This window comes from Oncorhynchus tshawytscha, linkage group LG08 (genome assembly GCF_018296145.1).
Source record: "Oncorhynchus tshawytscha isolate Ot180627B linkage group LG08, Otsh_v2.0, whole genome shotgun sequence".
NCBI classification, from domain to species: domain Eukaryota; kingdom Metazoa; phylum Chordata; class Actinopteri; order Salmoniformes; family Salmonidae; genus Oncorhynchus; species Oncorhynchus tshawytscha.
The window spans coordinates 31,599,704-31,613,263 of NC_056436.1; the positions used below are offsets into that span (position 1 = coordinate 31,599,704).

At 42.2% G+C, this 13,560-nt stretch overlaps 1 protein-coding gene across 10 annotated transcripts in view; it reads right to left on the reverse strand.

The window, feature by feature from the left end:
- The window catches only part of LOC112256635 (pleckstrin homology domain-containing family G member 3), a 49,113-nt gene that overhangs the window by 26,491 nt on the left and 9,062 nt on the right, over positions 1-13,560 (reverse strand). For 7 of the 10 annotated variants that reach the window (XM_024430011.2, XM_042325412.1, XM_024430012.2 and 4 more), the window contains one exon: positions 10,001-10,068. In XM_024430011.2, the coding sequence (XP_024285779.1) occupies positions 10,001-10,049 (49 nt within the window). In that variant the 5' untranslated portion in view covers positions 10,050-10,068. Of the gene's footprint in view, positions 1-10,000; positions 10,069-10,689; positions 10,780-10,801; positions 10,890-13,560 lie in introns of those variants that run through there. The other 3 variants (XM_024430015.2, XM_024430014.2, XM_024430016.2) reach the window with 2 other exon arrangements.

Sequence of the window (13,560 nt, forward strand, 5' to 3'; positions counted from 1 at the left end):
TTATTCAGCCCCCTTAAGTTAATACTTTGTAGCGCCACCTTTTGCTGCGATTACAGCTGTAAGTTGCTTGGGGTATGTCTATCAGTTTTGCACATCGAGAGACTGAAATTTCTTCCCATTCCTCCTTGCAAAACAGCTCGAGCTCAGTGAGGTTGGATGGAGAGCATTTGTGAACAGCAGTTTTCAGTTCTTTCCACAGATTCTCGATTGGATTCAGGTCTGGACTTTGACCTGGCCATTCTAACACCTGGATATGTTTATTTTTGAACCATTCCATTGTAGATTTTGCTTTATGTTTTGGATCATTGTCTTGTTGGAAGACAAATCTCCGTCCCAGTCTCAGGTCTTTTGCAGACTCCATCAGGTTTTCTTCCAGAATGGTCCTGTATTTGGCTCCATCCATCTTCCCATCAATTTTAACCATCTTCCCTGTCCCTGCTGAAGAAAAGCAGGCCCAAACCATGATGCTGCCACCACCATGTTTGACAGTGGGGATGGTGTGTTCAGGGTGATGAGCTGTGTTGCTTTTACGCCAAACATAACATTTTGCATTGTTGCCAAAAAGTTCAATTTTGGTTTCATCTGACCAGAGCATCTTCTTCCACATGTTTGGTGTGTCTCCCAGGTGGCTTGTGGCAAACTTTAAACAACACTTTTTATGGATATCTTTAAGAAATGGCTTTCTTCTTGCCACTCTTCCATAAAAGGCCAGATTTGTGCAATATACGACTGATTGTTGTCCTATGGACAGAGTCTCCCACCTCAGCTGTAGATCTCTGCAGTTCATCCAGAGTGATCATGGGCCTCTTGGCTGCATCTCTGATCAGTCTTCTCCTTGTATGAGCTGAAAGTTTAGAGGGACGGCCAGGTCTTGGTAGATTTGCAGTGGTCTGATACTCCTTCCATTTCAATATTATCGCTTGCACAGTGCTCCTTGGGATGTTTAAAGCTTGGGAAATCTTTTTGTATCCAAATCCGGCTTTAAACTTCTTCACAACAGTATCTCGGACCTGCCTGGTGTGTTCCTTGTTCTTCATGATGCTCTCTGCGCTTTTAACGGACCTCTGAGACTATCACAGTGCAGGTGCATTTATACGGAGACTTGATTACACACAGGTGGATTGTATTTATCATCATTAGTCATTTAGGTCAACATTGGATCATTCAGAGATCCTCACTGAACTTCTGGAGAGAGTCTGCTGCACTGAAAGTAAAAGGGGCTGAATAATTTTGCACGCCCAATTTTTCAGTTTTGATTTGTTAAAAAAGTTTGAAATATCCAATAAATGTCGTTCCACTTCATGATTGTGTCCCACTTGTTGTTGATTCTTCACAAAAAAAATACAGTTTTATATCTTTATGTTTGAAGCCTGAAATGTGGCAAAAGGTCGCAAAGTTCAAGGGGGCCGAATACTTTCGCAAGGCACTGTATGTGTGCATGTATATATATATATTTTTTTTTAAATCGGCCCTAATTTAAAAATAGGTCATTCTGGTATTTTAGGGCGCCAATTTTTTTTATATATATATATTTTTAGACCTTTATTTAACTAGGCAAGTCAGTTAAGAACACATTCTTATTTTCAATGACAGCCTAGGAACGGTGGGTTAACTGCCTCGTTCAGAGGCAGAACGACAGATGTTCACCTTGTCAGCTCGGAAGATCCAATCTTGCAACATCACAGTTAACTAGTCCAACGCAATAATGACCTGCCTCTCTCTCGTTGCACTCCACAAGGAGACTGCCTGTTACGCGAATGCAGTAAGACAAGGTAAGTTGCTAGCTAGCATTAAACTTATCTTAAAGTAAAATATTACTTATTAACTACACATGGTTGATGATATTACTAGATATTATCTAGCGTGTCCTGCATTGCATATAATCTGACTGAGCATACAAGTCCTGAGCGGTGGTAGGCAGAAGCAGGCGAGTAAACATTCATTCAAACAGCACTTTCATGCGTTTTGCCAGCACTTCTTAGCATTTCAAATGTCACTCGCTCTGAGCCTTGGAGTGGTTGTTTCCCTTCCTCTGCATGGGTAACGCTGCTTTGAGGGTGGCTATTGTCGTTGTGTTCCTGGTTCGAGCCCAGGGAGGAGCGAGGAGAGGGACGGAAGCTATACTGTTACACTGGCAATACTAAAGTGCCTATAAGAACATCCAATAGTCAAAGGTTAATAAAATACAAATCGTATAGAGGGAATAGTCCTATAATAACTACAACCTAAGACTTCATACCTGGGAATATTGAAGACTCATGTTAAAAGGAACCACACGCTTTCATATGTTCTCATGTTCTGAGCAAGGAACTCAAACATTAGCTTTCTTACATAGCACATATTGCACTTTTACTTTCTTCTCCAACACTTTGTTTTTGCATTATTTAAACCAAATTGAACATGTTTCATTATTTGTTTGAGGCCAAATTGATTTTATTGATGTATTATATCAAGTTAAAATAAGTGTTCATTCAGTATTGTTGTAATTGTCATTATTACAAATAAATAAATGTTAAAAATATATTTTTAAAAACCAACAGAAATACGGCCGATTAATCGGTAGCGGCTTTTTTGGTCCTCCAATAATCGGTATCGGCGTTGAAAAATCATAATCTGTCGACCTCTAGAGCAGATATTTAAAGAGTTTCTGGAAATCATGGTCACAACCAGATGGAGATTTTACAGAAATGTGTAACTTTTAATCTGCAGTTATTCCATTAAATGTGTTTTTGTCAAATGTTCTGTGTAACTTGTTAAAGTAGTCCTTGTGCATAGAGTTGTAGGATTTGTTAAAACTCTGAAATTAAATGGTTTTTAAATTTGGCATAGATTTTGTGTGAAAAATCTTAGTCAGTGCAATTCCGTTATCGTGGAATTGCCCCAAGGTCGTTTTAGTCAAATTCTGTTTGAGGCTACCAATTGAATACAATCATTAATCTAGTCAAACAGAAGTATTAACCAAGTCAAGGTTAAAAACAGAGTATAGTATTGAGTATATTTTAGCCTAGGCCTCACCTTCAACAATACAGAGTTACAAAGTATGACCTCTGTTTCAAATAGCTACAGTATGACAGAGGAATAAGTAAAAAATAAGTCACATTGTAACACACAGTACAAGGGATTACATCTGATCAACTGCTTCCGTCTGAACGGAGTATTATGGGCTGTTTCATTAATCACCCTGTTGAGGTAAAATAGCTGACATGCCTGCTGTATTCATTCTGAACCCCTAGCTGTAATTATTTGAATTCCTGGTTGCTACAGCCTATTAAACCAAAGTTAAACTTCACAGACTACTGAATGTAAATGCCACAAGCATGACCTCTGTTACTTCTTGGAGTCCACAGCCCGGCCCCTGGGAAGCTATAGTTCAACTTATTAGAACACTGTTCAACAGTATCATCTATGGGAATGGGGCCTGCATGTTTTTGACTACTGAACAATGTCAGACATCTTAACAAATGAGAATTACAGGTCCATGAGATTTCTCTTTGAGCCAAACTAGGTCTAGTTGGAAGAAGAGCTCTGGGCCCGTTTTCCTGAATGCATCTTAATGCTAAATTCATTGTTAGAAACAATGGTTCTAATGAAGTTATCCTTAACATACTTTTGGCCCTGGTAATTTATGGCGAGTACAGCAGCCCCTGGCTTTGAACACTAGTATGGTATTTCCACAGACTGAGATGAAGGCGAGACGTTCTGAAGGGTCACTGAGTAAATCAGACAGTCTAGAACAGGTATAATCTACAGATGTTTCCATTTCAGCTTTCATTCGTCAGAGGTTGACACCATACAACTCATATGACCCTGTCTGTTTGTGATGACAAGATTGATGTCAACGACATACAGTACCAAATAAGGTAGACATGTACTGTAGTTCTGACAAGGATGTTGTTCTGACAACACCTTGTCGTTCACCTTCTTCACACTGAGCATGCAAATTGTCTCTCAGTAAAGACATCCCTCAATGGGACATTTCACTGACAGCATGACATTTGTCTGTCTTGTCAAAGAGCACTATAAATCAAATATGAGAAGTAATCCCTAATTTTCTCACATGGTCCCTGTGATACAATAGGATTAATTCCCATCAGGAAGCTTTTTTCTTTTTCCAACAACTTTTGTTCACATCACTGAGAAGACTGCATTACCTGCCGGTTTCAAAACATTGCGAGATTGACATGTGGACGTTTGCAAACCAACCTGCTCAGGCTTCCATGTTCATATGTAAATTCTACATTGGACAAAGGGTTGTTTCTCCTCATGGGCTATATTTACAGCCCAGTCAAAGCAGTTGCTATGGAGAGACTCAGAGCTCTTAGACAGTTCTATCTAAGACACATTACACAACATGTCCCGCCTTCCATAGGAGGAACTGATTACATAGGTTAAAAGGACTCAATGCAAAGATGTCAGATAATAAATAACTAAAGGGTATAAAAAAAAAAAACATAAGATAACAGAAGGGCCTAAATCGATCCATAGTGATGTTGAAACTAAACTAAAACTGGGATTAAACCATGACAATTATACTTTTGATAGAGTTTCTAATAATATCTTATAAATTGAAAAATACACCTCAGAACAAATATTCAAATGAAACGTACTTTGTAGAATCTCTGGACATACCTTTAACAAAAGAGTGCAGTGACTTGGTCCTCACCACCCAGGTCCCCACTATGACGAAGGTGAGAAATTCCAATGTTGTCCTAAGTCTGAGACATACTTACATGCCTAATAAGGGTGGGATAAACTCCCTTCTGCTCACCTCCAATCTACTGAACCGCAGTAGAGAGTCGGGGAAACGTTCATCTGATGAGTGAGCACCTTCCCTCCGTGCCAGACACACCCCTATGACTCTACATCTGCAGCTAGCACCCCTCACATCCAGTCAGATGTTTCCTTATGAACAAAAGTGGACCGCATAATGGATACTTGGTAGTCATCATAATCCTTATGTTGTTTGATAGGAAACACTCTCCATTACAAGTGACCCATCTTCATCCTTGAATGTTTCTAACCAAATCAGGAGCTAGGACAGAGGAACATGAGTGTCCGTCTCCAACATCCAGAATGCAAATCCCTCTCCCTCCTCTAGTTGCATGGGCACCTTTGAAAACAGAGGAATATGTCCTCTTCGCTCTCTAAAGAGGTTGAGAGCATGAGGAGGCACTCTGTCTCCAACACCAGTGTTATACAGTTCTCCTGATCCCTGGACTGATCCCTGGACTCATTTCCTGTTGCGGTCTGATATTTGCATGCAAAAGTGGCATGGTGTTCGCCAGGATGAAAATGAACCATATATAAAAGTCCCTTCATTGTGTGTGTCTTTCCTCCTAAGCAGGCACCAATGTGGCCCCACCTATTCTGTTAGTACTACTTCACATAGTTGTTCTTCTAATCATCCTGACTCATGTATCAAATGAAGCTGCGTGATTATTGAAGAAGGTGAATCATGTCCAACAAGGCCTTGTGATTTTGTATCAGACATTGACTGAAACTACAGAGCACTCTGCTGGACACAGAATAAATATTGGATCTTATTCACACCGTTGAGGCAAGGGTTCACAAAATGGCAAACTGCCATGCCAGACAGCTTATTATACAAAACCTTTTTGTTGTAAAATCCCAAGAACTTTAACATTTTGTTCCCTTTGTTATGCTTTGATTCATAAGAATAGTTATCATCCAAGATCATGTTAAACCCTGTCAAAACAAGCTGTAGAAATACTTGAGGAATTTACAGTTCACATGTCCATGAGCACGATATTTACGTTCCTGAATAAACTGCTGCAAGGCATTCTTGATTTCTTTACATCGGTTTCTCTTGACTGTGCATTCACAATCTGAATATCTAGCGGAGAATCCCTTCTAGCCAGAAAGGGGACCTCCTCAAGCCACAAACTGGAAAATCCAACCCTCTAATTGAACGATGACTACTTTTTGTATGTTGTCATTCACTCACAGGAAAAATCTCCTGTGGATCCGAAGGGGCCCCTTATATCGGTTAACTGAGCCTTTCAGAGTCAAGGGCTTGGCATCACCCTGTTTTGCTATAGGATAAAGCCAAGAATGGCATTTCTCTCTACATCTCAATGACCGCTTCAATGCCCCAATATTCCTCCATCCTTTAACACACACCCTTACAACCCTGGCCGGGGTTATCAGTTCCCCCACAGAGATCAGACAAAAGGAACATGGGGTGTCTGGAGTTTATCCCCTTGGGAAAGACTCCTCCCCAGGAAGCAGCATATGCACAGAGATTGAAGCTGAGGATTAGTCATAAGTCTACATCATCATCGTGCACATTGCAACTAAAGGACAGGAAAAACTCAATACCATAGCCATGAATCATCACTAGCGACAAGACAATGATTCTGATTTTTTTCTTTCTTAAAATTTGTATTACAACTTGTTCTTTTTTACATTTTGTATTTGGGCTTTTGTAATTAAGAATTGAATAATCGTACTGCATTGTTGAGGGGAGTTAACCAGTATGCAATCTCTTTCTTGCTTCTAGACTTTGTTTTATTTACACTTTACTTTTACCTCTAAAAGGACATTAAATGGGATGTTAATGATTAGCTTGGAGGTCAGTAAATAAACCCGAATAGCAGCAGTGACTGAGGCTGAGCACACATAACCTGAACCTGCATTCCACATGAAATGTCAAGGTCAGAGATCTAGCTAGTTGTTGGTAAGTTTGGAGAACTCCTGTGCTCACAAGTGAAACTGTTTGTGGTTGACATTTTTTCCTAAGACACCGCTTATCCTTCAGACCTGTTCTTAAATATTTGAAAGTTCACTGTACACTTGTTTAATGTGCATTCTTCCATTTCAGTTACCTGGTTCCTGACAAGGAAACAGGTAAATCGCAACTGTCAATTATATACATTCACACTATAATTTCCCGCCAACTTATTCTGGAGTAGATACCTGAGAACTCAAAAACAAACATTGTAATTTACAGTGATAAGACTGAATTGGGGGACAAGGGAAACATTTCTCTGCACTGCACCACCATTCCAATACTAATAAGGGAAGGAGAAAGTGGTTGAAAGAGATTCAAAGTTTTAAAAGACACTTCTGTTCAAAAGACCCCGATTTAATCCTGTTAGTTTACTTGCAAAGCAACGTTTGAGGGGTGAAGGATCCAGCAGTGCCAAATTGACCTCAGTGCATAGGCATGTGATGATCCACTTATAAGACTCCATTCAACATGACCCCCAAAGAGCCACTTCAGCTGCGGTTTATTTAAAGTCCCATTTCCTCTGGACAACACACGCCATCTGGGTCTGATGGAGGTCCGAGGTGTGAGCACATTGTAAACTTCACCACCAGGCTGTGTGTCCACAGACAGGCCCATGGCCCATTAGCACTTCCCTGCAGTGAGCCCCACTGAGGGAGGGCAACATTCTGTCCTGGGAGTTCCCTTGAGCCCTTCCAGGACATGCAGCATATTTTCTCAACTGAGGTTAACTGACAGATATCACACAGGAAAAGGAAACAACTCCAAATACAAGCAGCATCATATCACAGAGGAAACTAATGTGGGGTTTTCTAAACGGAACAAGATTTTGGAGAGCTTTTTTAACAGACAGCACAATAACAAGGCGAACTTCCCCAGACCTTGGAATGAGACAGAGTCTATGACTAACTTGCGTAATCTACTGGAAGAGTTCTGGGCGGAATGTAATTGTAAGGGGCAGTAAAATCATTCACATTGAAATGAATCAATGTAACTGATTGTGGGGAGTGGGAGGCAGGGTCCTGAACAATGCAGTGGAAGACATTGAATGTAGTGCTATATAAATGCCTTGGCAACAAAAGAGCTCAGACCTGATCCTTTTCACCATCTGCCCAAAAACATTGATGAATAAGAGGTCGTCTCTGTGTCCATCTTACAGTTTGTGTTGCATAGCTTGGTCCCAGATCTGTATGTGCAGTCTATAGGTCATGGCATGACAGTAATAGAAGAGTTGGCTGAAGCACATACAGATTTGGACTGGGTCAGACTAAAAGTCACTGCCAGTGCCACTGAATGAGACTAGCATTAAAACTCTTTCTAAGCAGTCTCCACGTGGGACCAGTATGCATGTCACCGGATCTGGCGCAGCCAGCTAACCTATGGCTGACTGATAGAGGAGCAGAATGAGGGGGTAAAAGAGTTAAGCTCTGGAGGCCCCATTAACAAGCAGCACTCAGAGAGGAGCAGTCATCCCTGCCTGGCCAGGTCACCACAGTCTGTAGCCCCAGGCCCACTGGGCTGGAAAAGCTGCTGCTTGGACTGGTTCCCATCGAATTCCTCAGTCTCCTACCCCTTTAAAGCTCCATACATTCTGCAAACACAGCTACATTCCAATTCCAGTCCTCATTACTAAATAGGTCAGGGGTAGCTCTCATCTTTGGCACCCTGGTCCGGAGGTTTGTTGGTACTGGGTTCAGACATGTTGTTCCATCAGCAGCTTCACACAGCGGTGCTTTAGCTTTCATACAGCATGGAGATATTGACTCGTACCCATTTGATTTGTTCGTTTGCTTAGAAGAAGTCAGAGTTTGCTTGGGAGGATAATGCACTAACAATTGATCTAAAAACACAGATAAACACCAAACAAAGAAAGCTTAAACAATGCTAAAATGTTGTTTTACTTCATTCAGCCAACAGTCAATTCAAAATGTATTAAATGACTCTGGGGGGGGGGGTACTAATCCACCATAGCCTGACTGTGTATATTAAAACATTTCAGCTGATATATCAAATGAAATAAAGCCATCTTGGAGCAGAAGCAGACTATTGAACCCAGGGTTTGTCCCATGCTAGCCATGTCAGGTGTACAGTAATTGTAAAGCTGTAACCAGTAAAACCAATCCCCCAGATGTTCTTTCAGCCGAGTGGTCATGTTATAAACCTTTGGCCTCTTTTGACCCTAGAGGTGAATTTGAGCGGGATAGTCACGACATTGACAGACTTCATTGTTTACCTTTCAACACACATTCCTCTTGCCTCTTCACTTCAACCAATCATTACCTCAAAAGAGAGAGACAGCATTCCAAGCTGCCTGTTAACAGTTATCCATCCAAAGCAGGAGACAAATCGACAACTCCACTCCACACACTAGTCCAAATGAGCAGCAAGATGTTTTTTTAACTACAATATGAGGATGGGCTAAATCAAAAGTTGAGATTTGTTTTAGAGGCTTCAATTGTGAAGGTAGTCTGAATGCAGTCTGAGCTATAGGCAGTCTGATGGAACGGGACAACTCTTCATGAGGGCGGCACACGTCCCCCCCCCCTCCCAGCCACTGGCCTCTTTTGGCCGTGGTGGTGGCAAAGGGACGGTGGGGGGGAAAACAGAGCCATTGACACATTGGCATTCTGCAGCCAGAGTGAAAGCTCAGTGCCAAAATGTATTCAGTGGAGAAGGGGGGCATTGTGGACACAGGCAAGTTCTTTTACTGAAGATAATTAGCAATTGAAATACCATGGAATTTAAGGAAGCACCCCCCACCATGCAGGTCAGCTACATATGCTGGCCAAAGCATAATCATTGTTTTAGAGTCAGACATATCCTGATCCTTGTTTTGGTCTGAGCTATGCAGAAGGGGCAGTCCAGCTCCGGAATCACACAAAGCACCGCTCTGCCAGGTCAGCCCTGACAGACTGTGGGCAGGGAATTCATGGGTCTCTGAGCTCTGCTTTTCCAATCCTTCAGATGTCCTTTATTCTGCAGATTTCTAGCCCTTTCCACCTACCCATGCAGTACTTTGGCTGACGGCAAATAATCTGCAATTTTGGATTAGAATGCCCTTCTATCAATGTTACATTAGCTATCCAATGCCGGGACGCAAAACAAACATTACATTAAAGTCAAAGGAGGTTACTAATGGACTTTGAGCTGTAGACTGCCAAGTAATCATTGTTTGCCAGTGCATCTGAGATGTCACATACTGTACGACTAACTATAAAAAGGTCAATAAGATGTTAAAAAGGCTGGTCTTACCTTCCCCCATTGAGCCCTTATGGAGAGTACTGTGGGACTCCTCTGGCATGGCACTCAGGCCTCAGGACCTGCCAAGACAGAACAGAGTCAGGTCTCAAGTCAGCACAAGTGGACTCATTGTAGTAAAATTAACATGAAACTTAAGCTTTCACATAATAATGCAACTCTGTTTTATTTTTTAACTAGGCAAGGCAGTTAAGAACAAATTCTTATTTTCAATGACGGCCTAAGAACAGTGGGTTAACTGCCTGTTCAGGGGCAGAATGACAGATTTGTACCTTGTCGTCAGCTCAGGAGTTTGAACTTGCAACCTTCTGGCTACTAGTCCAACACTCTAACCACTCGGCTACCCTGCCTCCCCGGCAGCAACAGAACAAAACATTTTGTTCCTCTGATGTATGGCCAATGTTGTGATGCCCTGTCGTCAGTCGCCTCAATCTAGATTCTACATTCCATAGTATTGATCACAGCATGTCCAACTCCCAGATGGTGATCACCAGAATCAGAGGTGTATACCTTTCCCATTGCTCAGCTGCCCCAGTTATGTGCTTGTTACACCATCGTATTGTGTGCTTATACAATCTATACCATGCTAGACAAACTCATTCATTCCCCACTCCTCTAAGCTTGCACAGGTGTGGGGAAAACTAGCTGGATTCTTATCAGCATTTAATAGAGAAATTCCTCACATTCCACCGATTACTGCATGGTTAGTCTGTGTTTGAGTGGCTGGCACAAGCTCTGACGTATGGGGCTCCAGAGGGCTTTGTATATTCCTGAGATTACAACATGAGCTCATACCAGACCAGTGACTGGAAGTCTGGGGGAGTGACATGAGACAGAGCTGGAGGGTCCTAGCTGGGATGAGACATCCAAATGCTGCAGCCACCTGAAGAAAAGGTTGACGGGAATGGTGAAATTCAGTCAAATTAAAGCATTACAGTAACCAAACCACAAAAACGTTTTCAATAGCTAGCAACCCTCTTCCATAAATTGCCCTTTGAATTAATAAGGGCAAGGATTTAAATGCATCGAAAGCTCTTTTTCAGGCATAATTGTTCAGGCTACGCAGGTTGACACAGGAGGCTGTGGAGGTGAGAACGGCTCATAATAATGGCCAGAATGGAGCAAATGGAAACCATATGTTTGATACCATTCCACCTATTCCGCTGCAGCCATTACCAAGAGCCCATTCGCCCCAATTACGGTGCCACCAACCGCCTATGGTTGGGAACTTCAAACACAGTGGCCTGCAGTTAAGTTTGGCCCTCATCATGCCAAAGTACTTTGGTCTTACTGATGAGGAGTGTCACCGCCAGGCCCAGCCACCCTGCCAGTTTCCCACATCACTGCTTCTTTCCCTCCTTAAATCAAATTAATTCAAAATACTGGGCCTGAGAACTCGTCTCCTGTGATTCCTAGTAAGCTTCCATCTTTCAAACAATCACATATTTCACCGCAGCTAGATTGGAGAGGCAGGAATTTGTCAGGGATTAATATCGTGCACTGTTCCGAGTGCAATCTGTGGCCATTGCCCTGAGCAAGCTGACTCACTGAGGCCAAGCCCACTGCCACAGGAGTTGGTCAACTATGTTGCACAGGAACGCTGGGAGAAAACAAGACCCCTGCTCAACACATTATATTCAATTGTTTAACAGTGAGAAGTGTGCCTGCAGCACCTAGTGCATTGAGCTACTGAACAAATTCACTTTCGACAGGTCTGGAACTCTGACCTCAGGAGCTAACCCAGCTGGATAACCAGGACTACACTAATCTCTGAACCCTCACCTGGTAAATGAGTGGATAGACAAGAAAAAAAAATGTTGAAGGTAGACCTCTATTAAGACACCCGGTCAAAAGTTTGGGGTCACTTAGAAATGTCCTCATCTTTGAAAGAAAAGCACATGTCCATTAAAATAACATCACATTGATCAGAAATACAGTGTAGACATTGTTAATGTTGTAAATTACTATTGTAGCTGGAAACGGCTGATTTTTAATTGAATATCTACACAGGCGTACAGAGGCTCATTATCAGCAACCATCACTCCTGTGTTCCAATGGCACGTTGTGTTAGCTAATCCATGTTTAGCATTTTAAAAGGCTAATTGATCATTAGAAAACCTTAGACTTGCTACAACCTAAACTATAAATTCACAGCGTCATTTCATTAGCGTGAAATTCCCCATGTACAGAAACCAGAGAAAACAAACTTGGATGGAAAAATGTAATATTAATGAAGTGGTCTTCTAGCAAGAACAAGGTCAGCCGAGCAATTTATCACACCCCAACATAGTTATACTGCGTTTTAAACTTCTTTATCCATCATCTCAGGTTTGCTGAGCTATGAAAACTGTAAATCACTATTTTCATAAAAAAAGGTGGGAAGCACAGCTTCCTTCAAATCCTTAGGAAAACACTAGCCAGGCTGACACAGTCATGTGAAGGGGGCCCCTTGTGCTGGAGCCAGCCTTCGTTACACACAAATGGATAGCATTTGTTCCCACAGCTGATAAGTGTGTTAGCCGCAACCTGAACCTCCCTTCTGGAGATCTGGAGCTTGTTCTCTAAGTGGACCCAGATGCCACCACAAATAATCTAATGGTTGTTAAGTTAGAGCGCTACAATGGATCACTTGGTCTGTAATATCCCTTTCAGCGGAGTAGATAATGTCCCTTGTTCCTGTGATCTTACGGTTTCTGAGCTTGAATTCCAACTGGAAACTTTTTCCTAACAGACGACAGTTGTGACAGGGACATGTTGCCCTGAGATAGACTGTGCTCAGTTGGAGAAAGGGAGAGAATGAAAATTCTAATTAGGTCACTGTATTAACTGTGTGTCCAATGCCCCACCACAAACGGATAACCATAACAAGCGGCCGACACGGTCTTCCCTGTACTTGAGACCCAACGCCTGGAATTCTTGGGGAGTGATTACTATCTGGGGAATATCATTCACCACTGACCGCTCCCAGTGTTGGGAGGGAAGTAAAACCTTGAACTAATAACAGAGGGCAGATTATGGAGGGTAAGAGAAGCCCAGGCATCTCCTCTGGGTAGACATGCCACTCTATGTCTCTCCAGAGAGGTTTACAGACAGAGGGCACAGACTGAGCAAAAAGGAAGCGACATTTAACCAACCTGGGAATTTCTTATTGAGCACCAAGGATAACATCAATAATATTGATTTATGAACCATATGAAATTATTCCCTATCACTTACTGACTCCATAGTGCCCGGGGGAGGTATCTGTCAGAGGCAATGAAATACAGTGGGGTTGGAAATTATTGACAACCCTAATAAAGATGTGTAAATTACTATACTAAACAATTCAAATAATAAGCTATGGTATACTCAAAAAGTAGGAAATTATATTATACTGAACAAAAATATATTTTTTAAAATGCAGGGTTGGTGCCATGTCTCATGAGCTGAAAAAAAAAAAATACGGGCCTCCCAGGTATCGCAGTGGTCTCGGGCACTGCATCGCAGCGCTAGCTGTTCCACCAGAGACTCTGGGTTCGCGCCCAGGCTCTGTCGCAGCCGGCCGCGACCGGGAG